The 26,966-nt window shown below is 41.9% G+C and overlaps 1 protein-coding gene across 27 annotated transcripts in view; it reads left to right on the top strand.

Moving 5' to 3' along the window:
- Kcnma1 (potassium calcium-activated channel subfamily M alpha 1) overlaps positions 1 to 26,966 on the top strand; it is a 688,486-nt gene that overhangs the window by 620,573 nt on the left and 40,947 nt on the right. For 26 of the 27 annotated variants that reach the window (XM_028758454.1, XM_028758452.1, XM_028758459.1 and 23 more), the window contains 2 exons: positions 1,436 to 1,660; positions 5,039 to 5,231. In XM_028758454.1, coding sequence (XP_028614287.1) covers positions 1,436 to 1,660; positions 5,039 to 5,231 — 418 coding nt within the window. Of the gene's footprint in view, positions 1 to 1,007; positions 1,023 to 1,435; positions 1,661 to 5,038; positions 5,232 to 26,966 lie in introns of all 27 variants that reach the window. The other variant, XM_028758450.1, reaches the window with a different exon arrangement.

Genomic DNA, 26,966 nt, shown 5'->3' with positions numbered 1-26,966 from the left:
CTGGGTATGCCACCTCACTGAAACATCTAAAGAGAACCTCAAATTTCAGCTGAGACCAACCAATGAATAGGAGCATTTAATCATCATCTTAGCAAAAGGGCCTAAAGGGATCTCATTTTATCATTCATTCATTCATTCATTCATTCTTTATTTCTTTTCTTTCATTTGTTTTCACTTTATCATATATTCTTTTCTTTCTTTTTTTTTTTTTGTTTGTTGTTTTGTTTTTTGAAATTGGGTTTCTCTGTGTAACGCTTACTGTCCTGGAACAAACTCTTTAGATGAGGCTGGCCTCCAACTCAGAGATCCATATGCCTCTGCCTCCCTAGTGCTGGGATTAAATGTTTTACCACCCATTTCATGGACACTAAGACTTCCTTTCTTTCCATAAACCTAAACATCCCTTTTTCTTGTCTTTGTTCTCCTAAAGATTTCTATCCCCTGTCTTCTGCTCACAGGTCTACATGGTGCATTCTTCTTAAACCTATTGTTCTAGAAGGTAGTAATGTGTGAATATATGCTTATAGGAATGTATGACATAATTAAAGTATATGTCCTGCCTTACCAGTGTTTTACATATTCTTTAATGATGAACAGAATCAAGAAGGACAAAGCAGAGTGATTTATCTGCGTGTATGATTGCTGTAGGCACTAAACTTCTTAGAAATGTTTATATGTTCTCTAACATGCTGGACATGAAGTTTTAAACCAGCTTTGACTTCCTTAAAAAAATGGTGTTATATAGCAGCCCACATGGTGACCTGAGTTTTACCTTTCTATCTAGCTCCCCACTTTCCCGAGTATACATTTATCCATTAGAATAGGTGTCTTGTGCAATTTTATATATGATATTGAAGAATTACTTCTTTTCTATTATTCTGAACTAAATTAAACATTTTGTTTTACCACAGTACAAATCATAGCTATATTGGGTACCTTTGTGGTATTATAACAAAAATGTCTGAGATAGCTAACTCACAAAGAGAAAAGGTAGCTCACAGTTTAAGAAGTTTAAGTCTAATGTTGGGCTACCCCAATTCCCTGGTGTCTGGTGATGTGGTGGATGATCATAGAGTGTAGAAGCAAATATGAGCAGAGAGAAAAGAGATAGGTGTGTCCATGTTTCCTCTTTTCATACCGATTGTCTTTGGAGAAGACATGGAGTCAAGGAGTCATGTGAAAACTCCCAGCAGTTGCACATAAACTGCCCCACACCTTCAATAATCTAAGGAACTCAACTAGGCTTCAACTAAACAAAGCTCCTCCATAAAATAATGCCACCCTGGAGACAAAAACTTTAACTACAATGGGTCCTTGGGGGACAATCTTTAAGCGTTAATGAGTGTTTTGTCCTCTATATAAGTGATGCTTTCTCCCCTTATACCAATGTTATGAGCACTTCTTTCTGATACTCTTGTACCCCTCTCTGTTACAGACTCGAAGTGAAGCTGCCATGACAGTCCTGAGTGGCCATGTCGTAGTCTGCATCTTTGGGGATGTCAGCTCAGCCCTCATTGGCCTCCGGAACCTGGTGATGCCGCTTCGTGCTAGCAACTTTCACTATCATGAGCTCAAACACATTGTGTTTGTGGGCTCCATTGAGTACCTCAAGCGGGAGTGGGAAACACTGCACAATTTCCCCAAAGTGTCCATATTGCCTGTAAGTCAAGTCACACTATTTGATGTCCAGTTCTTCATCTTTACATCCGCAAGAGGAAGTCCCAGGTGACTGTAATTGTTGAAGCTTTGATCATGTCTCTGCTCCTTTATGTGGCTACAGGCCTGAGGATGTAGCAGTCCTTCCCCTGTGCGCTGCTAAGGAAGTAAAACCCTGGGAGGCCTTATTAAAATAATTTGCAGCCAAGTGTAGCCCCTTGTCAGGGGTGATGCTGAGCTACCTTCACATGCATTAACTAACCTACCACTGGCTAAACTCTTTACTGGGTAAAATTTAGAATGTTGCCCTATTTTCATATACACACCAAGAATTTACTCATAAAATTATTGTTGGCATTTTAATTTGACATGGCTAATACTTAGAGAAACACAGATCTGTCCCATCTTCCATCTGATATTGACCAAAAAAAAAAAAGAGCAGATTTATCTCTATTATATGGAATTCCATATCTCCTCTCTGGCCAGTCTCTACTCATTCTTTGTTTAGAAACCCAGACATGTTTTCCATGGCTTTGTGTGTTTGTGTATACATGTAAAAACATGTACATATAGGTGCTTATTGATTATAAAGATCACTAGGACACCAATCTATGGAAGACAATTTGGGACCCCATAATTTAGTGTGAAGAAAAGGGATGAGTGATTTAAAAGTCAAATGGCTAACAACTTTCTAATTATAATATATTCTCCACAAAATTTCAGACTTAAAGAATATTAATTCTTTTCAAAGTTTTATGTGGTTGTCTATGTGTGTCAGAAATCCAGAAAAATATTACCTATCCTTCAACTATTTTTATTATCAAATCCTACCTAAAATCAAGGGATATGCAGCCCCTTACCTGTCAAGAGGTCTGTTTTCCCCTACTTTTTAGTCAGCTTGCAGAACAGCAGAAAGGCAGCCACAAGAGCCAAGCAATATAATATAGTGAAGGATATATAAGGGGCTATCTCCAGCCACCACCCTTGTGTGCACTATGTATCTCCCATAATGCCTAGTCTAACAAAGTCTCCTCAATGCAAAAACAAAAAACAAACAAACACAAAATCCCCACTAGACAGATCCTTTTTGGATAAAGGACCAAACCCTGACAGCTTTAATGTATACATGTAGCTAAAGATGATCACCTGTTATAACTCACTCATTAAAGAAGCATATCTGTGTATCTGTTGCTAAATTGGTCATATTCCTACATGACCAACCAACTTGATCGTACCTTTCTGTGGTTATCACTATCTTATAGGTGCTATGCCTCATGACCCCTTTACCTCTGAAGGTATTTCTGCAAAAAGTGAACTACTTTGCTAGATGCACAGGTAGATGTTTAGGTAGGAAGGGCTTGTAGCATGACCTTTGATGTGTGTGTGTGTGTGTGTGTGTGTGTGTGTGTTTCCTTCTGTGTGACCCCATTCACATTTCCTCACCTGCCTCTGCAAGTCAGGATGAGCCTTATATTTGTAGAACCTTTATAAATCCCCTCAAATTTAGCACACTTAAGCACAGCGGGTTTGTACATTATAAGCCTTAACCCCTGTCGCCATTGTTTAAACTATGTCATTCATATAAGGGCATCTGAGAGAAACAAAAGTTTTCTTGTATGACTTTGGTATTTCTTGTGGCTTGAAATCTTATGCCTAAAACTGAACGTGAGCTCCTTTAGATCACAATTACTGCTGGCTTTCCTACAAGGTGAAAATTAAAAGAACGTGGACATCGACAGCTGTTGTTTATACACTGGCAATGTGATACAGAAAGTTGGTCACACTTAATTTTGTACCAAGCTATCATAGAAGATGGTGTTTTTCTCCTTCTCCCAAGATACCACTCCAGGGCCTGGGCCAGCCTATGGCCCCAGATGCCCTTTCTCTGTGGCTCAACTTTACAGCAATATTTAGGAGCCCTAGAGTAGAATCATGACTTCCACTGAGTCATAAAGAGGAGCTGAAGGGCTCCATAGTTATCCAGATTCTATTTTCCCAATGCCATCTAGTGCTGGGAAGGGCGGAGATGTATACAGCAAACACTTGGCCACTACAGGCTGAGACTGAAGGCAACTTGGATATCCATATATACAAGGGTAAATGTAAATCCACCTAGAGGATCAGGGATGCTTTTGACTACATGGGACCCCCAAAATAATGCTGTGTGGCTGCTGAGGGGCTCTGACACGGCATGGCCCAGTGTCAAGAGTGTTCATCCAGTCCATCAAATCTACCCTTATACCTCACCATTAACCTTGGATCTACAGGGGTTTCTACTGTCTCACATTGTTATGGGATTTTTAAAAACTCTGTTTACTGGCTTATTTATTTTTAATTGCACTGGTAATATACAAATCTGTTCTTGTTATAAAATATTCAAACAATATCAGAGTATATAAAGTCAAAAGCAAACTTTCCACTCCATCCTTTCCTCTCCCAGAGGTAATTACTGTTATTAGTTTAGTGTATAGTTTTTCCCGAGTTTTCTTTTTGAATTTACATATATTTATAAATATATAATTTTGACTTCAAGTAGCTTCATTTATTCCAAATAAATAGAGTTATACTTTTTAAATTGTTCAAGATACCCACGTCCCCACCACTTACTAATCTCTTTATCTTGGAGCTTATTCCAATTCAGTGAGCTCATGGAAGGCTCGCGCTCAGGCTGTGCCTATAGTACACATCTTCTGTTGTATACATGCCCCAGAATATGTTTAACTATGTTCATGTTGTTGGATCATTGTGTCCTTTCCTTGGCATTTTTTTCTTACTAAACATTATGCAATAAAATTTTATGGTCCGAAGCTTGCCCCTTTTCCTCTCCCCATACAAAATACACACCAATTCCACTGGCTCCCTCAGATTGAGCAGAGCCATGAGCCCCCACCTCATCACACCCTGCTTTGTGGATTTCCCCATGGCTGCTTTGGAAATTCTAGTTGGATACGCTGTCTGTTGCCAGAGATAGAAGTGACCTGCTATTAAATAAACAGGCATTTGAAGCCCACCCCCTCGTTATGTTCTGAAAGGCAGAGGTTGCCACAGGACAGTTACTTAAATCAAGACAATTTCCAGGCAGGAGGAAGATGTAGACCGTGGCATTATTCGTCTCGCGTTTGTTAGTAATAGCTTGATTGAGTATTGAGAACTGGCCTGAAATGCTGCCATCAGCACCAACTACCCTTTAGATTAGCGTGCAGCCCTTATTCCCTGAAATGTAGTTAGGCCAGCTTAATGTCAAGACATAAAAAAGATACTTGTTAAATAATGTCCCAAAGCTCCTGCTCAATCTTTAATTTGTTTTTATTTTTTCCTCTTTCCCTCTCTCCCCCCCTCTCTCTTTCTCTCCTCTCGCTCCTCCCACACCCCCATGCCAAAGGGTACGCCATTAAGTCGGGCTGATTTAAGGGCTGTCAACATCAACCTCTGTGACATGTGCGTTATCCTGTCAGCCAATCAGAATAATATTGATGATACTTCGCTTCAGGACAAGGAATGCATCTTGGCGTCACTCAACATCAAATCTATGCAGTTTGATGACAGCATCGGGGTCTTGCAGGCTAATTCCCAAGGTAAGGACAGCCTGTAATACTTCTCTGCTGTGCCTATGGGGGACAGGGGCTGGCAAGAGGGATAGCCTTCACTCTGTAATTCAAAGAGTCTCACATCAGCCTGTCTGGCAATGAAACCTGTGGTTGCCACAATGGCTTACAGAGGAGCATCTGTTCTTCCTGCCATCTGGAGATCCAGACCTGAAACCTGATGTATGTTTCCCTCCCCCAGTTTGTTGTCTTTTGAGGCAATAGACGTGTCTTTAAATGCCTACTCTCTCTGCCTTTTCAAACAATGGGCTTCATGACCAGGGTCACTGTCTAAAAGCCAGAGCAATGTGTAAATGCCAGCTGTACAATTTCCTTCTCCTTCACTGTGAGTACTTTTCCATGAAGCTGAAAAGAGAATGTTAAGCTTTGCTGTGGTTAGTGTCACATCCAAGACTCTACTCAGCTAAGGGTGGTGATCTCTAAAGAGTAGAGATGATACAGATACTTGAAGTCATATAGCAAGGAGTGATGCTTACTGGACTATACATTTTCCTATGGAAGGCACAGAGGCCTGAAGTGGTACATAGCTGCCTTCTCTCTTGGCTTCAATCTTCCCTGTCATTTGCTCTGAGATCCTGGACAGGTGGTTTGTAAGTAATGATGTCATCTTGTAGTCTTAGGGAAGTGGCACAGCAAGTAACCCCATAATAAATGACCTTGGAAATCAGGATAGAAAAGAGTAGGAGAAGAAACATTTTCTTCTGAGTGACAGCTCTATGTGGGTCATGCAAGGCTTACTGGATGGGCATGATTGACTGCTGAATCGGGGCCTTACTCTCATCATTCCAAGGAGCAAAGGCCATGAGGCCTGCAGCTACTGAGGTAGGAAGCTCCTCATTGGGAGCTCTGCGTGGAGGATTTTCTGGAACTTTTACTGGATCATGGAGCTAAGACCTTCGTGCTCTGCTGTCTTTGAATAACTCAGCATCAATACCCGTGTCTAGCTTCTGATCAGCATTGCCAGAAAACCAAAAGACTGTAGTGCCTGAAAACCCCTCCATTGCAGGTTCTCTTCCTTGTACTGGCTCTCGTGGAGGGCTGGCTAGGGGAAAGAGGTACCCTGAGGTGGGATTGGGGAAGTGAAAGAAAAGGAGAAGCCTGAATGCTTTACAATAGAGCCATGAGCAGCTGTGAGGTTCAAAGCCACTCTCAGGGAAGTGTCTGGAGAATCAGTGGCTCTGCTGCTGGGTACCAGGTGAAGAGGCAGAGACTTCCTTGGGATTCCCAGCAGCTCTAGGCTAAGTTTAAACACACCCACTTTGCTGACTTGTGCTTCTCCAACCTTTCTGAGCATTGCATCAGTCCCTAATACTAACGGAGTCATGTTCAGCTTCCATTTCTCTGACACAACCCTGCCTCAGGCCTAATTTCAGCCTCTCCATCCCATCATGCTGCCTGATGTTCCAAAATATAAATATTAGTACAGTCAAAGAAAATGAGAACAACGTGCCAAAACCCTAAGAGACACCCTGAGTTCTGCCAGTCTGTACACACAAGAAACAGAACTTGCCTCCTGCCCAGCTTGCCCAGGGAGCACTGGGGAGAAAGGATGTGGAAAGACAGTGAGCTGACCTTCCAGGGGTTGGATGCAGCTGGCTGGTATGTGGTATCTTCCTCTAAACCCCTGCTCTTTCATTTGTCTTCCCCACTTTCACCCTGATGTGAGCATCACCTGGGGCAGCTTGTTGGAAATACATCTTCCCATGGCCTACCTTATACAACCTGTCAGATGTGCATTCTAATGAGGTCCCTGGGTGACTGGTGCAGGCTGTTCTAAAGCAGTGCATTGAACATACTGATCAACTCGTTCAAACATGTCTCCTGTCCTGGGGAGGGAAGAGCAAGGGGGGGTAATTTAGAAGGAGCAGTTCTCCCCTTGGTTAGAGATGCAGAGAACAGGAGAGGGAAGGAAGCGCTCCCTTTCCCTGGCCTATCTGTGTCCTCCCAATACAATCAGGACTTCACGGTCTGCAGACGTGTAATATACACCACCATGTATTACATGTACACTTGAAATAGGAGTGTGTCATTTTCTTTCTCACTCTGTCTTATCCTATCCTGTCATTGGCCTGTCATTGACATATCATTCTCTGGTTCCCCTCTGGCATTCCAAGGACAATGGCCCAGTAGTGGTTCACAGCACCAAAAACTGGCTTTTCTCCACTGCTTACCTCTAGAGCCCATGCAGTACACAATTCTTTGATTTCTAGCCATGGGGGAGATAGTTGAAGGTCCCTGCTGTCCCCCACCTCTAAGACCACTTAAACTAGCTGGCGTGCCCAGTGGCCTCAGATTCTTGCTTCTCCATCCAGGTATTTGGAATACCCACACTCCAAAGGAGGCTGGAGTTATAGGCGACAGAGGCATCGTGTTCTTTGCATTTTTGGACAGCATATCATACGTGCCCTAAATGTAAACCATAGAGTTCCTCATACCTGCCAGCCAGTTTCATCACGATGCACTCTATGGTCCTTGATAAAACCCCACAAACACCTTAACTTTGTGCACAAGCCATGTTTTAATTCTTCCAGAACCCAACTGGGTCCAGAAATGTGGACTGAGGACAGCTGCGCAGCTCTTGTGGTGGAGTGCTCATGTGACCATGTGGGAAGTTGTTCTAACATGCTACAATTGAACAGGAAGGGGGTCCATTAGCACTGAGAAGGTCCAGCTGCCACAGAAGGATTTGCATCTGTGTCTATGCACTTGCCAGGGCATGTGATTGGGACTCCTCTTTTTTTTCCCCCTTTGCTTCTCTTCACCTTCCTCTTTAGTGTCACTTTTCTAGCCCACATGATGTCAGAACTGACCCAGCCTAGGGATTCTGGACCAGACACTTTCTGAAAAGAGAGGATATGTGATGGCTGCTTGTCAAAAACGATTACAGCCAAAGGTGGCGTGTTCCATGTGGGCCGGTATATCCGATGTGACATTTGGGTCTATGAGATGCAGTTTTAATATACAGCAGGCAAAACTGCACTGACAGTCACATAAAGCAGGTGAAGCTGCTTCTTGCTGGTCAGCAAACATCAGCTCGGAGCCACTTTACAGCTCTTTACCAGCGACTAAGTGCCTTTATTTGCAGAGTGCCTGTCATTTCCCTTTGGCTGGAGAGCTGGTATATTATTTAGCACGCATTTATCTGGGGAAAACACTTCCATTTAAATCAGCTGGTACAATAGTGCCTCTTTGCCAGCCCATTTCCCTGTGGTGCTGAAGGACGAGAAGGAAGTCTGATCTTGGGAAGAGTCAGGGTTCATTCCTGGAGAGCCTCTGAGATCAGCACCGAAAATGAGAGATGGGGTGGAGTTGCTCTTTTGTTGTTGTTGTTTTGTGATTTTAAATATAAAAATGTGAAATGAGCATCTTGCACCTTATTTTCTCTTTCGGTCAAGGCTTCTCTTAGGGAAAAGAAAGGAACACAGGCGTGTCCCCCATGCACCAGGCACTCTAAAGGACAGCAGTGGCTTGGATTCAGCCTCTCACTAGTAGCAAAGAACTCAGGGAGTGGAGGACAATGACAATACAGAGCAAAGAGGACGAAGTTAGCAGGAGAGGAACCCAGAGAAGGGCCTTATTTCACCTATTCACAAGTTTATATAAGTCCTCCTAATAAAGGCGGCAGCTGGGTACATGTTGAATGCACGTGGCTATTGAGCCCCTGAGACGGGCCTGGTGTCAATGTAGTGGAGGAAGAGAATTTTCCCTTTTCTTAACTTTTAATACAGTTAAATTTTAGTAGCATCAGCTGCTCTTCTCATCGATAGGACAAGGTATCTGACAGGAAGCAAGTGAAAGAAGGAATGGGTTGCTCTGGCTCATGGTTCATGGGGAGATATTCCGCTGTGGCCTGGAGAGCATGGGTGCAGGAATAGGAGACCAGCTGGTCACATGGCGCCTATAGCGCAGAAGCAGAGTGAACTGGAAGTGGGGTCAAGCTATGAAACTTCAAGGTCTGCCCCTAGTGATCTGCTCCCAGCAAAGCTAATGGGTCCACAGCCTTCTCAAGCACTGTCACCATTAGGGACAAGTTTGTATACACCTGTGCCTAAGATAGGTAGGGCATTCACCCTCAAACTGTGAGAACAGGTTCTCTGTACCTAGTGGCTCCATAACTGGACTTCTTACTGTGGGGAGATAACTTTTTTTTGCCTTGCTAAGAGTTTTGATTTGGGGATGTCATTTTATCAGACCAGGGCAAGAATGAATCTATCTTTGAAAAATACAGCTTGACCCTGGCTAAAGGTAGGAGGTTATGCAGGCATGAGTGATGGAAAAGCATTATTGGGAAATGGGTTGCATCTCCCTGTGAGGCTTTGTGGTGTCTGAGAGAAGCAAGGCAGACATGGAGGCGGATGTGAAGTATAGGAGAGATGGTTGCTGAGGGTAGTGGATGAAAGCAGTGGATGGAGAGGGAGCTGGGAGTGGGTTTTGAGGTTGGCTACTAGATGATGGCCTTGTAATTAAGGAAGAAGATGGGACCAATAAGGAGATATGAGTTGGGGAAGAAGGCAAAGAATTTAGCCCTGATCACTTTGAACTGTGAGAACCATGAGGAACCATGACAATGGCTTGCCCAGCCTGCAGCATTAATTCATTAGTGCTGATGTGAAGAGCGGAAGGTGCTTCAGCTTTGAATGGAGGCTCATAAGAAGCAAAAGACTCCATTCTTTGACATGATACAGATGCTCTTTCACTTGTACTGGGGTTATATCCCAGCAGACTCATCAGAGTTGAAACAGCATGCCACAGGCCATGGAGGTTGCTCCTCTGGTTAAAAAAAAAAAAAAAAAAAAAAAAAGCAGTCACAGCAGAAACCCAGTGACCAGAATTTGATCCAGAACCTACTTAAAAATCTGGATGCAGAGGTACATATCCATGATCCCAACACTCCAATGCCAATGCAGGAGGCAGAGATGGGAGAAGCAGCTAGAAGCTCATGGTCCAGCTAGCCTGAAGTATACTTCTGCCGCAGATTGTTGGTCCCTCCTTTCTTTGCGTATTTTAGGATCGTACTAGCCTTCTCAGGACTTGAAAAAACTCAAGAGGAGGAAGAAGAGGCAGGGGATGGTGTGGGAATCTTTTGCCCACAGGCTTCACTTGCCAGCCCAGCCTCTGTCACCATTTCTAAGTGATAAATCAGGTGCTAGTTACCCAGCATATAGCTTCGGGGGCTGACACAGCTAAAGTTCAACATTGCCTTGATGTATATCCCAAACTCAGCAGGACCCTGTCCTTGAGGCAAGCTAAGTCTCTTTGTAGGAAGGAATTTTCTTTGTATTTCAATACCTGGGCTATGTTTGTATATTAGTTTTAAAGGGCCTTCTTTGCTCTCTCCCTGATATAGGCCTTGTATTTGCATAATTCATGCTTCATATCCTAGATGTGTCTGACCAATTCCACAAGTGTATGCCAAGCACCTGTGTGTGCCCAGACTGTGTGGTGGGCATTGTTTGTGAGATAGAGAACATGAAACCCATTCCTAGTCTAGGCCCTTCCTATACAAATATAGGTTGTAGCAAAAAGCACTGCAGAATCTGCAAGGATGTGTTTCTTCCCTTCCATTCTGACTGAGATCTGTGTTGCCAGTCAGCTGCACAGGCTTGCAGCATGGTGGGAGGCTGGGGAGAGGAAGCCGGGTTGGGAGGGTTGGATTTTAGACATGCTTCATTACCTAAAGAACCTGGTGGGAAATCTAGGGGAAGCTGAAAAGTAGTGTGGGAAATGACCTCTGGTTCAAGAGTGCACACCTGCAGTAAGGCCTCTTGTACTCTAGAAAGGATGGGGAGACTTGGAGAGAAGGAGTGGGGATAGTGGAAGAGCAGGGTTTGAGGACCATCTTAGAGAGAGGAAGCCAATAGCACTGTGGTTGGAGTTGAGGAGTCATAAGCTGAGGCCAGATGCCCAACAAGCCAGGGAAGTGGCACAAAAATCAAACACCAGATGCTAATTTTCCCACTCTTCTATGGTTTTTGTTGTTGTTGCTTTGTTTTCTTGTTTTGTTTTTTTTTTCTTTTTGAGTTAGAGACTCATGTATTCCAGGCTGGCCTGAAACTCACTATGTAGCTGAAAATGACCTTGATCTTCCTGCTTCTCTCACACATACTCATGTGTATGCACATATGCTCACACCCACTCACTCACATACTCACACATGCGTGCACACACATTTTCCCAGCCTTCCATTATCTAAAGCAGCAGTGACTTCTTCCACTTTTCCCTTTGGGAGATATGTTGTGGATTAAGACCTTTAACCCACTGAACAACAAATGCAGGCTTCTTGAGAACTTTTTCAAGCTGGAACTCAGGGACAGAGCTCACAGGAAGGAATCCAATATGGGTGTCTGAATGTTTGTTTGCAAGCTACCACCAAGAAGATGCTGCTAGATTAGTTTTGCTGGTGAAAGGATAATTTATTGGAAGTGGGGATCATTACACCCTGGTCCAAAGAAGTATTTATCAAAAGCCATGACAAGTTGAAGTGGGGAAAGGGACAAACAAAAGAAGTGTGTGGAAAGGACAGCTAGAATGAGGACTGCCTGAACAAGCCATTAACCAATGGTTGAGATGAGCAGGTTAAAAGGCCTGTTGTATCTTGAGTTCCTTTGCACAAAGATCAGGACCAACAGCTAATAGTAAAAGGACTAGGTTTCCCCCCCCCCCCCAACATAAGGAAGTCATTCCCAGGAAACAGATCAGGATCTGCAGAGATTGAGAACTTTCATTCCATCATTGTTTGCTAATGGAACGTTACTGGTCACCATGATCTCTGTGATGAGGGGCAGATTGAATGGGATGAGCCCAGTGGTCCTTTTTAACTGAGCGTCTCTGGAATTTTCTTGGTTTTTATTACACAGAGTTCTGCATTTTATAGGTTCTGTAGACTTGCTCCAGAGGGAGAGCTGTGGTGTTTGGCAGGACTGGGGTCATGGGTCTCTTAGTGGAAGTGTTCACATCCTTCCTGAACGATGCTGGCTTTGTGTCTAAAGAAACAGTGTGGCCAGTGCTGGATGAGCATCTACACATCTGGTGTTTCCATTAGAGTGACAGACCACCCCATCCCCAACTCCCATGTCACTCTTCAACATCTGCCCTTCCTACTTTCTGCTCTCTTCCTCCTCTGAGCCTGGCTTCTTGCACATGCAGTCAACGGACACACCTATGCACGTTTCTTCCCACCCTGCTTCCCTCTCTGAAATCATAGAAGCATTTTTTCAGCTGCTCCTGTATAGCATTTCATTACCACAATATTCTCTCTCAATTCTAAAATGGCAGTAGGGGAACGCCATTTCTCTTTATGCCTACCGAACGAAGAAAGCTCAGCACTAAAATATTTTCCTTCCGTTGTAACTGAAATGGCTGTTGGCTTCCATCCCAAAAACCAGAAAGACAATTCTACTTAACTGTTTAGAGATTTATACATACCACACTGGAGTAGCCTCTAGGTAGTAACTTTAGATACCCAGCCCAATAATTTTCTTTTATTGGCTTGTGATTTAGATCCTATTTGGAATCCTCCATAATAAGAGTAGTACATTTCATTAAAAAAGCTTACTAAACAATAAAGGAAAGTCTGGCTTAGGGCTCTGAGAGGGTCTCAAGTACAGAGAGGGGCCTGCACTGATACATTTCTTCTGCAGACTTCACAAGATGAATCTCAGCCCACTAGTGCCGGTGTGTTTGGTGAAGCAGCAGTTGCAGCGATTCTGTAAATGGCTTCAAGTTAGGAGAGTTTTCATACACAGCATATTTTGTCACATGAAAGTACCTCTTAGAACCACTATTTGCTGTTCTGGTGACGCATTCCTAATTTCAGAAGCATGGATTGACAAGAGCCATTCCAACATGAGATTGAGGAGATCGGACTACTTTCTGACCCATACTGAGTGCCTTGGGGGGGGGGGCAGAGACAAAGAGACAGAAAGAGAAAGAGAGAGGGGGAGAGAGATAGGGAGAGAGACAGAAGAAAAGAGAAACATGTGAGCATGCAGGTATGCATACACACACCTATTAGGGGCATGTGTGTGGAGATCAGAGGTAGACATCAACTATCTTTCTGAATTGTTCTTCCTCTCTGATTTTGAGCCATGGTCTCTTGTTTAACCCAGAGCTTATACCTGGGATTGTTGGTTTGTTGTCTCTTTGCTTGTCAATTTTTAACGTGGGTTCAGTGGATTTGAATTCAGGTCTTCATGCTTATGCTGTGAGTATGTTACCAATGGGAAACACCCCCCCTCCAGCTTATTTTTCTTCGTGAGGTAAAAATGGAAAAATTAAGTAAAAAAAAAAAAAAAGCTCTTCCTTCCAGCTGCATATGGAGCAGTTGACATTTCCATGTAGACTCTAGCCAGCCTGGGGCAACACAGAGAAAGAGAATCTTAGCTTTGGAGGCAGAAAGCAGATGTGGTGTAGTGTCTGGAATGGACTCAACTTATCACCTATATGTCAGACAGTCACCTGTTAGGTGATTCCTCCAAATGTGTGTGCCTCATCATGTCTCTTTTAAAAATTGTAATGTCTTTCTAGCTTATCCAGGTAAGCCATGACTCCGACTTTCACAAACATTATATAATCTCCCTGGAAACCCGCTGAGGCAGAGATTACACTCTTCATTTTAAGGATGAGAAAATGAGGCTCAGAAAATTAAGCATCTATTCCAACATCTGAGTTAGTCAAGAACACGTGGAGCTGGCCCCCAGACAGTCTGATTGTAAAGGTGTTTTTCCAACCACACCAACCTGCTCCAATTAAGACAATGTTAACTGTGTTCTGTTGAGAAAGGAACTTGACTCTGTGGATCTACTTTTAGGAGTTATCCTTGGGGATAAACATTCCAGGAAAGAAAGTACTCAAGAAGAGCCTGTCTTGCCCATAAATTACCTTTGTGCCCAAAGGGCTGACGTTTATCTTGAAGTGTATTTTTGTCTCAATAAGTCATTTGTGGGGTTGGAGGGTCCCTGCCTCTTGCTACCGAAAGGAGAATCACTGGGAATCCTTTAGGTTGAGTCTTTTTCTCCAACCAACAATTGTACAGAGAACAGAGTAGGAGGAAATGTAAAACATGATGCTGTCTTTCTTCGTGCTGAGCTGTTTTTTCCCTATTAACATGGATCAAATGATCTGTGACATTAACTTAATGAAGTGATTGTTATGCAAACATGAAGGCCTGAGTTTGATCCCGACCTCTGTGAAATAGACAGATATGGTGGAATGCATTTGTACACACAGTGTTGGGAGGCAGAGAAAAGTGGGTTCCTGAGGCTCACTGGCAGGCTAGCCAACCCATCCTAGTCAGTGAGCCTCAAGCCAACCAATAGACTCTGCTTAATAAACAAGATAGATGACACTTGAAGAAAGACACCAAAGGTTATCTCTGGACTTCTTACACATGCATATACACACCTGCACACGTACATGCCCACTCCACCAACCATGAACACATGCATGAATGCACATACACACTCAATGTGGATTGACTACTGACATGTCAGAAGAAGTATGGAACATTTGAGGCTTAACTTTTGTTTTCTTCTGTAGATAAATGTTCAAAACTATTTCTGTTTCCCAGGTAGAAGGTTCAGTAGAAAGCATCAGGTTAAAATGATGCTTCTATTCCCTAAAGCTTCCATAGATGTTCCAGATAAATGATTGTATGGAATCCAAGCAAAGTTATAAAGTCAAAGAAGACAGTGGAAGCCTGTCACCCCATGGATTCTGTCTCTGTTCTGCCCCCTTTCTTTATCTCATGCCCCCATGTCTTTCTCTCCCTTCCTCCTTTCTCTCCCTCCCTCCCTCCTCTTGTCAATGCTCCCCCTTTCTCTCCCTCCCTCTCTTCTCCCCATCAATGTAATTCTGGATAAGGGAGGATTGTGGATCAACCAACAGTTCCTTTTCTGATTATCAGTTTCCCTTACACTTGATGTTTTCCCCTTACACTTGATGTTTTCCCCTTACACTTGAAATTAACTGTTTCTGTCATCAGGAATCTAATGGCATACAGACAGAAGTGATAGAGACAGGCACAATGAGCTGTATGGCATCATTTGGATGCACATAGTTAATGATATAGTGTTTGGGACATTCCAGAGCACCCTGTAAAGTTCCTAATGTGAGCCATTTGTAACTTCCTGAGACCTGATTTAATCCACATGGTGAAAATAAGAAGTGTGCCTCAAGCTAGCAAGAGAGCCTTGCCAACCATCCAATGCACTTTTGCCTCTATCTATCTTTTTATTAGTGAAAACTCAGGTGAAAGTCTCAAAACATCATTTCTTCTTTCCTAAGTGACCCTGCAAAGAAGACATCTAATTTACATATGATTTTAGTTTGGAGATTTTTGGCGCTCTTAAAGATATCCATGAGCCTTAAATGCTTCAGTTGTATTTTATGGAATGTTCTAGAGACTCCCCACTCCATTTCTAGACCAGTGTATTTGTCTCTGACCATCTTGTTACAGGTATCTAGTCAAGATGTTCTACCAGGTATTTTAAGGTCATGCAGATGTGTGGTGGTGTGGGATGTGTTACGAGATTGCTTTGGGTTGCAATAAGTTTTCATCATGGCATGTATTAGCTATTTTTGGACAAATAACTTTGGTTCAATTCTATCTCTGCCACTGACGAGGCCCAGACAACCGCTTCAATCTCTCCCTGTCTCGTTTTTCTCATTCTAGCTGCCTTTGGATCAAATTGCTCTCAGAATGAAACTAATGTCTGAGCCTTTCTATTATCTTCACAATAACTTTAAGTAAATCAGTAAAGTTTCTTTTTTGCCAAGATGCCTCATTTCTATCTGTTGGATCAACTCAGGTCAGGTTTTCATTTTTGAATTGTCCTTGGTCGTTATTTATTTGGGCTATTGACTGCTGGTATATATCTGGTTATCAAGTAATTTTCCTCATTTTGTACAGCACCTTTTCATTTGCTTGATGGTTTCCCTCACTAAATGGACACTTTTTAGTTTAAAACAATTGCACTTATTTATTCTTGCTTTTGTTACCAGGGCTTTGGTGTTTTATTTAAAACCAACAAAGTGCTGAACTCCACCTGGAAGATGTCTCCCAGTCTCTTCTAGGAGTTTCCACTAGAGGTCTTATATACAAGTCTTTAAATAACTCCAGCTTAATTTTTGTATGGAGTATAGAAAAATGATCCAGTTTCATTCTTTGGCAATTGGGAATTCAGTTTTCATTATGTGTTTTATTGAAGAGACTGTCTTGCCCCCCATGAAGTACTCTTGGTGTCTTATTTACAGGTTAGTCAATCGTGTATGGATAGATTTGTTTCTGAATGAGCCTTAGTTGCAGAATGTGGTCACCTCAAGGATCTGGAAGAAATCTTGAGATGCTCAGCCTGCATCCCAGAACAATTTAATCAGTTACCAGAGGCATCATGCATCCTAGAATGACTCCAACACAAAGTCAGTTTGAGAAGCACTAGTCCAGTCCCTTCCTTTCCCACAGTAACTATTTCCAAACCTCCTATCAGAATTGATGAGCCATGGGAGCTTACTCTCAGAGAACTGGCAGTCTTTTGAGGATGATGGCTGGGAAGTTTGTATGGCATGTAACAGACCTCATTAAAATGCAGGTATAATGAGATCTAAACTTTGATTCACAAACTTCCGCATGGTTCCCGGTCCACCCTACACATGCTGATCAAAGAGAGCAAAAGAAAGCAACCAAGGGAATTGCCACTTGGGAGACCCACACAGATGGGCACAAGTGGTTCTTCGCATAGCTGATGGGCATAGGAATGGGAAGAATTCTAAAAAGTAGTCAAAGCACATGACTGAAGGCAAGCAAGAAGGGGTAAATGATGAGAGCTTCACAGCTGAGGTCTCACACTTAAACCTATTCTTTAAATAGGTCTCTGGGTGGTTCTAAATTCATGGTGACTTTCTTTTTATTGTGATTACGGGAGGGCTATTCTACACTGCGGAAGGAAGACATTACTATCACAAGAGTATTTCTCTTCTATTTATTTGCATTTAGGATATTGAGGAATTAAAGGAGGAAAACAACTCTTTGCAAGGAGCATTAATTATATGCCACGCAAGGAAGCAATTGTGTCTATGTTATGAAATATTAAATCAAAATGCCTCCCATTCTCACATGTCCCAGAGATAAATACAGCAGTATTTTGAGGCCCCTCTCGGAGCTGTTTTGCCTGCAAATTTATTGTTTTGTCTCCATTTTCAGAAAGCCCTGTTTTCTGTGAAGTATAGCACTCTAGGTAGTTTTTAAGGCACAAACTCCTCTAGAGTCGTCTACACTGGTAACAACTCTTATGTAGATGGTACACAAGGGATGGGGTTGATCGGCTCCTTTAAGATGACAAATGGGTGGAGAGGGTTATTGTCTTTGATTGCAAGCCTTACATCATCTGTATGTAGGAATAAGAGGGCCATACTTTATCTTTAGCCATTTTATAAATATTTAAGTCTTTATAGTTGCCTAAAGATATTAAAGCATATTTTACAGTAGTCGGAGTATAAATATTATATATAGCACAAGATACCAAAGTCGTTTAATGAATTCATAATTTTCAGTTCACATTTATTGGAATGTGTTTTATGTTCCAAAAATCCCATTTAAAAAATAAGATCTCATTCTGCTCCCAGACAACATACCCAGCATTGGCCAGCGTTTGGGGTGGGGCTTCAGTTGCACCATGAGGAAGCTTCTTCTTAAGCTGGAAGACAGGAAGGCAGACCCAAGGAAATATTTTCTCAATCTCTAAGCTTAAAAAATATTCATCCAATATTCTTTGAGCAAACACCTTTGGCTTACATAGCATCTCAACGAGCAAAAGGAGGAAAAATATTTTTTTAAGAAAGTATTCTGATATAGTCCAGGCTGACTTTAAACTATCTTGAACCTCTTGCCTCTGCCACCTAAGCACTGAGAGTTACAGCACGTATACTTGGCTGAAAGAGAAAACTTTTCATGATAATTCTCTCTGGTTTTGGTGGATTGCTCTGGAAGACCTGAGGAGGGAAGAGTCAAGATGAAGTCTGAACTTCTCCCCTCCCCCAACTCCCTTTGTAAACAGGTAGGGGAACACTGGTCACTGGTCACTAGGACACAGTGGTGACTCAGGGTCTAGATCTGGACAAAGGCTTCCCAACGCATTCTGAATAATCCTCTCAAACTTAGAGAGTTCATGGTGTGCTGTGTTTCTTTTGGTTTGGGGGTTTTTGTTTGTTTGTTTAGTTGTTGATTCCTCTTCTACCATTTCTTTCATGCAAGGGAGTGGGATACAGTATATGACTACATCTCTTTTCAATTTTCCAGCGAAATATAAAGACTTTCCTCTTTAATATTTTACAAAGTTTCTCCAGCTCCCAGTGGGAGTCCATGCTGGGTAATGTTTGCTAATTACCAACAACAAAACTAGACATACAAGGCTGGTAAATTACCTGACCCTTTCCATTTTAATGAGACAACAAGGATTTCACCAAGTGATGTTGTTTCGCTGGTTAATGGTGTCAGCAATGTTGTAATTGTGGGTTGAGACGCATTAGCTGAACAGCCACATGTAGAAAGGGCTTTCTCTCAACAAGCCCTTTGGAGACTAACACCATATTATCATTAAGCCTTTGTCGTTTGCATGTTGCTAATCACTTACTTTATTATCCCTCATATCCATTGTCTTTCTTTAATTGCTCTTTAAATTAAAATTAAAAATAGTTTGAAAGCTCTCAATGGCTAGAATAGCATCTTGATTATGAAGGTAACATCAGGAATTTCAGGGGCTGGTGATGTACGGCCAGGATTAGGAGAGTCCTACAGCCCGTGTGCTGCTGTGCTCGAAGGCCTCAGGGGCCTGATTGTGGCAGTTTCTCTTTCTTTAGCCTATACTGTTTGTTTAATAAATGGTTATTTATGGCCCTTTTGGCCATTAAAGAAACTTCTAAAAAAGTACATTCTTTTCATAAGTCTGGGCACTGAGCAAAGGGATAAAACTGAATGGGAAAAAAAGACTGGGCATGAGAGTTTGTGAAAGCATCCTAGGAGATCCAGTTCCTATGCTAGTTTAGTCTGTGGGTACATAATTTTAACATTTGGGCTCTTGAAAGAGACTTATACCTTAGAGCAGAGAGGATGTTTGGGGTCATTCCCATAGATGAAGGAACCAAGGTGATTACAATCGCCACAACTATAGCCACGTAGCAGCAAATGAAGATGCTTTGTTAGTGGAATGCATTTAGGGCTCCTCAAGGGAGAGGGAACCATGCCTGAGGGCTACTTCTAGGAGATAGTACGGTTCTGTGCCTAGGCCTGTAATTTGCCAGCTGCTTAGTTGACACGGTACAATGTGTGTCTATATATCAGTATGTTTGTTGATAGATTCTTAAATACTACTTAAAAACAAACAAACCAACCAACTCCAGTGAGATGTCATTGCTGACTATTGAGTGACCAAACCAAAACTTAAAAACATTCCAATGTTATGTATAACATGGCACTCATACTCGAGAGATTTAGAGTATTGCTTCTGCCTCTTTTTAAAGGTGGGAAAATCAAGAGAGTCAAGAATAATTTGAGAGTTAGAGGTTGAACTTGGACTAAAATCTATGCCTTTAGTTTTCTCTATCAGATCAATAATCAATTGTTGATGAATAATAAGTAGTTAAGAATAATAAGCAGTTAAAAGAGGCTTGGGAAATAGTTTGGTCAATAAAGTACTTGCATGCAAGCATAAGGACCTGAGTTCAATCCCAAAAACCATGTATAGAAGCCAGCCATGGCAGAGGTTTTGTAATCCTTGAATTGCAGAATTAGAAACAGTGGATCCCTGGGGCTTGCTGGTTGGCCAGCCTAGCTTAATTAGTGAATTCTAGGTCAGTGAGAGACCCTGCATCAAATAAAAGAAGGTAGATGGCATCTGGAAGAAAGACACCTGGAATTGACTCATAGACTACATATATCCATGCACACTTGCACGTGCACATGCACTCACAACCACACAACACACCCACACACAAGAAGTTAGTATTTGGAAGTACTTACTATAGTGTTGAAAGTTGGCTTATATTACCAACCCATTTGCAATCTTCATAGCATATTACTATTCCATCTACAGATGGAGAAACTGAGACACAAAAATTAAATTGCCCTAGATCTCAAAACTAGAAACTAAAAGAGGCAAAGCTCAATGGTCAGTCTGTCACAATTCATTTCTGATTGTAGGTTGTAGTCAAAGAATAGTTAGTGCTCATACCTTATGCGCAAGGGCAGGATCCCGGAATGGACTCTCAGGATTAAACTAGTACACATTCGTATCCCCTTGTGATAATTGCTATGTGCATGCAGGCACACCCCTGTTCTTTCTAGATACAAAGTGCTAACTATACATTTATCCTTCAATAAAACTATATATACTGAATATTGTTTAGCCCTTAAAAGAAAATAAAATTAAATGCTTTCATTTAAAGGACTGTTAAAGGCTTGGCACCTTGGTATCTTGCTTGGCCTACTACATACCCTTTCTCTGGGGCAGTGGTTCTCAATCTTCTCAATGCTATGACCCTTTAATATTGTTCCTCCTATTGTGGTGACCCCCAACCATAAAATTATTGTATTGCTGATTCATAACTGTAAATTTGTACTGTTATGAATTGTAATGTACATATCTGATCTGCAGGATGGTCTTAGGTGACACCTGTGAAAGGGTCATTCGACCCTCAAAGCGAGTCTCAATCCACAGGTTGAGAACTGCTGCTCCAGGACCTTTCAGGGAGAGCTGGTGGAGGATTATCAGTGATGGGATTCTGGTTTTCTAAGTTATGTGGTCAATCCTTTGGTCACCTGATAAACCAGTCCTTTACAGCTACTTAACTGTCTTTATATTTAAGATACAGTTGGTTGTTTGAGTTTCCTTGTGTGGTTTTGCTTGGCTATTGGTTCACCTAAACAAAACAACTGGGGCCCATTTGGTATTTGGTAGTTTTAAATGTAAGAGGACATTTGAACTACAAGACAAATGCTGAGAAGCAAAGCCTACAGCCCCGAGAACGCAAAGGGACTGTTTATAATGAAAAGGTGGTTGCATTTCCAGTCAATCTATCACTTTAATGAGCTCTTTGTATTTCTTTGATTAATGTTCACAAAAGGGGGAGAAAAATTGATGTAATGGAAACAAAATGCTATATAATCTTGGCAGCAGGCAGGGGCGGATTTCTATGTGTTTTATTAGCACCCACGTCACATCACCCTCTTGCAAATGTATATGTCTGCATGTTCCCTGACATAGCAATCCTCCAGTTTACTGGAAATGCAATCTGTCATGAAAGATGAGACCTTATGTTAGTAGCCAGACATCCTTTGTACCATTATAGTGGCAGCAGGAGAAAGAGCTACCCAGAGCAGGAATAGAGACTAATAATGGTGAAAAGTCAGGCCTGGTTTCTGCCATCTTGAAATGAGGTGTCCACTAGACAGATGACAATCAAGAGGAGCCAATGGAAGACGTTTAACCATGTACCAGCATTAGCATGTACTAAGTACTGTATGATCAGTAGCGATCCATGTACTTTAAATAAGGGTAGGAAAGGCATGGTGGAATTCAGAAGACAGCTGTGTGAAGGAACTCAAGGCATGGGCAGAACGTCTCTAAGACTTCCTAGAGGAAGTGGCTGAAAAGCTGGTTGGAAACGGAAGGGAGGAGACAACAAGTTTGAAATGGGTAAGCTAGGTGGGAACAAGGCCAGGAGTCATAACATGCCACTCATCCCTGGAAAGCAGCCTCAGCTGCCCCTTACTGCCTTAGTGTACATGAAATATGGTGGCTTATCATGAACTTCTTACCGCTAAAGAGGACTTGGCATGAGCACCTATGGCCTCTGCTCTGAGAGTTGGTGGCTCCTATAAAATAGCGAGATATTGAACAACAGCAACCTGGGAACCCGGAACCTCCTCGGCTCTTGTTTCACCTCAAGTCTCCTGACTCTTGTAGCCTTGGTCTGGCCAGTTCCTTCCTGAAGCTTCAGCCTCTCAAAATGAGAGCAACAGACAGCCATGTCTGCAAAGATATACTCGGACCATAAAGGCCACAGACACAGACACAGACACAGACACAGACACACACACACACACACACACACACACACACACACACACACACAAACACACACACAGCTTTAAGACTGCAGAGTTCTTTCCGACTTTGGTTAATTTATAATTTAAAAATTGTCTCTTATTACCTAAATGAGGTGTATTCCCTTTAAAACATTCAAGAGCTCATGTAAGTAAAATTTGAGAAGACACGGTATGCTTACATATTTTCTATGCATATCTGTATGTGTGAATTTATAGGTTTGTGTGTGTGCATGTACACCAGTGTGTATACATATGGAAGCCAGAAAGCAACTTCACGATTCCTCAGGCACTATCCACTGCTATTTATTTATTTATTTATTTATTTATTTATTTATTTATTTATTTTTAGATGGAGTTTCTCGCTGGCCTGGACTCTCCAAGAAGGCTAAGTTAGCTAGTTTGTAAGCCCTGTAGACCTACCCATCCCCAGCACAGATTTTATAAATGCGTGTCATCACACCCAAATGTTTTACACAAATTCTGGGGATTAGAATCAGTTGTTCTTGATTCCAAGTCAAGCATCTTATTGACTGAGCCATGTCCCTAGCCAAGGATTCCAGTGTCGCTGCATAAGAAACATAAGAAATTTGACATATTGTTGTTTCTGTAGATAAAAATAGTTTTTAACCTTCAAAAATAGATCATACATTATTTTTAATGCTCTTGAGTGTTTTTCCATAATGTATCTATTTAGTGAATCCTTAACACAATTTATTTCTTAAAGTGTGACATGCATGTTGCTTCCTGTTTTGTGTTATTCAAGAACTGCTAAGAAATAAAAGGATACCTTGTAATTAATAGAAGGAAATAATTGCTGTACGCATATTGTTTTCAAAGCAAAATAGTTTGGAACAAAGTGCAGGTATAATGTTAAATCCCCTGATTCATACTGTATTGTAAAGTTTCAAAACAAATGAGGAGGAAGTAAAAATAATTAATAGATAAACAGTAGGCAATCATATGATGCTACGCTTGCATATATGAAATTACCTGACTGGGTACATAGTAGGCTTTCCCCAAGATCTGTGGTTTTAGTTGTTTTTAAATAGTGTCTAATTCATCCTACTTCCCTCCCTCTCCCCCACTTTCTTCCCTTTTGCCCCCTTCCTTCCTTTCTCCCTCCCTCCCTCCATCCATTCCTCCCTTTCTCCCTCTCTTCCAGAAACAAGTATCAGCCCATACATTCTTTAATGAGAGAGAGTTCTTAAGGGGTGACTCTTGACAGTACATTTGTTTTCCCTGTTTGAGATTTCTCTGACTGGTGAATGAATCTTACAAAGAATACTGGGCCAACAGCTTTAGGGAAGGTTCATTTGATTGGTTGGTTTCATTGCCTGCATCTTGAATCAGATCTCAGATGCAAAGTGGAAAAAGGATAAGGCACTTTATGTAATGGGTGGCATCAGCTCCCCAGCATACCAATGAAATATAGTCTCTACGAACATCACATCACAAAACAATATCAGTGTGACTTACTGCAAAGAATTAGGACAGAGATACTAACCCAGGTCGGGTCACTGGTCACCCATAAGCCTGTGGGAAACTGATTAAAGAAGAAGTCATATGCTTTGCTAGAACAATCTATAACATGGGCTAGAAAGATGAGTCAGTCCAGAGTTCTTTCCGTTCTTTCAGAGGACCTGAGTCTGCTCCTAGCTCACAAATGCCTGTAATTCTAGCTCTAGGAAATCTGATATCCTCTTTGGCTTCTGCATACAGATGGCTTGCATAGACATGTACACATACACATAATTAATAATACACCTTTTAAAAAGAATAATCAGTGGCATATAAACCACTTGCTGGGTATTTTCCCCAGTAATTGCACTCACTGGGGCCTTTGAGTGTAACAGAAATCTAACTGAAAATGCTACAAGAGTCACATGTCAGAGCTCAGTTTAAATTTTTATTTTTTCACTACCTGATTAATTTTTCTTGTCTCATTCACCCCAAGATAGACTACTGAATGCTAGTGAATATTGCAACCCCAGTCTATAGTCCTCTGGCTGTGTACTCTAAATGTGTGTGTATGTGCACGCATGCATGCATGTGTGATCAGAGAGACCTAAGTTACCCAGCAATGACCCTCCACCAGTCATTCTATACTAGAGATAAAAGATTTCTTGAGATTTTCCAATCAACCACTTCAGATGAAGAAAATGAGACTCAGGGCAGAGACAATATTGGGTCTAAGATTACGAATCCAGTGAGCGGCTGACCTAAGTCAGACAGTGGACACCTGCTGTCATCTGCTCTCTTCAGCTCCTTCCTCATATGAGGAGCCCTCTCTATAACAGTTGTTCATGGTGTAGAGATATGGAGATGGGCAGATTTGCTTTCCCTCTGGGTAGTGTGGAACAGGAATCAGCCAGATCTCTGAGTTTATAAGACCAGCAAGATGGTATTCTGACCTGATCATCAAAGGCCTGTGTGCTTCAACTTTAGGTCATTCTATCTTCCCTCCAAACCTCTGGTAGAAAATGATAAAGGCATTGAAGGCAGGGTCTGGGGTACTGGCTTCATGGGTAAATTGTTTACCATGCAAGCATGAGTTTTAAAATTCAGATTCCCAGATTGTACGTAGTAAGTGGCCCACCTGTAATCACAGTGCTTAGGGCAAAGGGATCATCCAGGCAAACTGGCTAGCTAAAGTACTCAAATCGGCAGAATCAGCTCCAGATTCTTTGAGAGAGCCTGCCTTCATAAGTTAATATGAAGAGCAATTGAGGAAGGCACCTAGCATCAACCACTGTCACACTCAGGGATACACACAAAGGAATATGCATTCCCACACACATGAATAACATAGTGGTATACAATACATATATGCACGTGCACACAGGCACATTCACATGTACACATGTGCATATACACATGCACACACACACGTGGATAATTGTTTATTATGTGTATGCCTGCAAACTAGAAAGTGGTCAGTTGGAGTCCGCTTTGGGCAATGTCAGAAGAACTTGTTACCCCAGTAAATGATCTCTTTTTAACTTTTTAAATTGCATAAATCCTTGACACCAGATTCCAACACTGGAATCCAGATCCAACTTGTAGAAAGTATATTAGTCTATTGCAAGGTTAATGTAAGGTTCTTCTCTTTGACAGGATTTTTCTGGGAGCTTTTCCCAACAATCTCTTTCTCAAACCAACCCTATAGGCATAGGTTACTTCTGCCCATCCAAGTTAGAAAGAAATCATGCCTCTTCAACATGGAGTTTTCTTTACTTGGGCTGCTGATAAATTTGTTGGCGTACACACAGCCGAAATGACTGCTGTGGCTATTACTGTAGTTGCTCAGGGGAGCTATTCAGATGCCTCATTTATTGGAGCTTAATAGATTAAAAGTCTAAATTGAGTCTCATGATATAAGCCTAATCAAGTTCTAATCTGCATAATTTTCCCATAAGCAGCAATGGGAAATTTGGATAATTGATGTTTCAGCAGCCGCCAATCATGTGTTAAATAGCACTGTTGCATTTACTTATCAAAATATTTTTATTGATCCTCACTTCATCTGACATTTGGTTTGGGGATTTTTTTCCTTGCTGGCATTAACAGGAAATCTAATTCATCTCCTAGATGATGTAACATGAGATGTTTCTCTTGATTTTTAACATGTCTTTATAGATCATTTTTAACGGTGATCTTTCCTTTTACAACTTCATATTGAATACCTGTCTCGGCGAACCTCGATGACTGGGCCTAATTTATTTCCCCAGTTTAACGTAGCATATGGATTTCTAACCATCATTTATATGCACACAATAAAAGATAATTTGGCTCACCCTTTGAGCCAATTCCTTTATGTTAAATCCATGGGGGTGTGGGAAGCACTTACCTTCACTTCTCCATCTATTCTAGGGGAGATGATTGATAAGAATTTCCATCTCCCTCTCTCCCTGGGAAGGCTTGGGGATTTAACTAGGGAAGATTTAGAAAGTACTTTGTGTTTCCCCCATGGAAAAGTACTGCAATAAAGTATTTATTATACACACTGAGCTGTGCAGGCTGCTTTACCAAAGCAAGTTAAGTCTGACTGCAATGGCTCCCAGTCGTTATATGCTATTGCTTAAAAGTGAAAACAATTAAAAAAAAAGTTAGGCTGACTTGTCTCTCAAACTTGCCTGCCAGGGGTTGGGAGAGGGGATGGGGATGGAGGGAGAGTGGGAGAGATATCCTCATGTAGCTAGGACATGGAGCATACGATTGGATTAGTTGTTAATGCTTAGAGTCTTAGGTCTATCTGGCTGTGGCTACCAGATCTGTCACATTCTACTGGGGAAACTCCAGCCAACTTCTCCATGCTTCTCAGTACCATTTTCTTTTTCTGAAAGTGATAGTGTTAACAGGTCTCTCAACTCACACAGCTGTGACAAGGAATAAGTGAGGTGGCCATGAAAGTGCCTTTGGCATAGTCTCATGCACAGTGAGAAGCAAGAGTTGGCTTAGAGGAGCCCTAGGAACTCATGTGGTTCAGATCTGACATCTGCTAGCCACATGGGATGCCCTTGAGCACACTGCCTACCCTCTCTACAGGTCATGGTTAGGCTCAAGCTTTCTCTTCAATATAACGGTGTTTGTTTAGGGAGGCCTTG

Source organism: Grammomys surdaster, unplaced genomic scaffold, assembly GCF_004785775.1.
Source record: "Grammomys surdaster isolate TR1022 unplaced genomic scaffold, NIH_TR_1.0 126198, whole genome shotgun sequence".
Taxonomy (NCBI): Eukaryota; Metazoa; Chordata; class Mammalia; order Rodentia; family Muridae; genus Grammomys; species Grammomys surdaster.
This window is presented reverse-complemented; position numbering and strand designations above follow the sequence as displayed.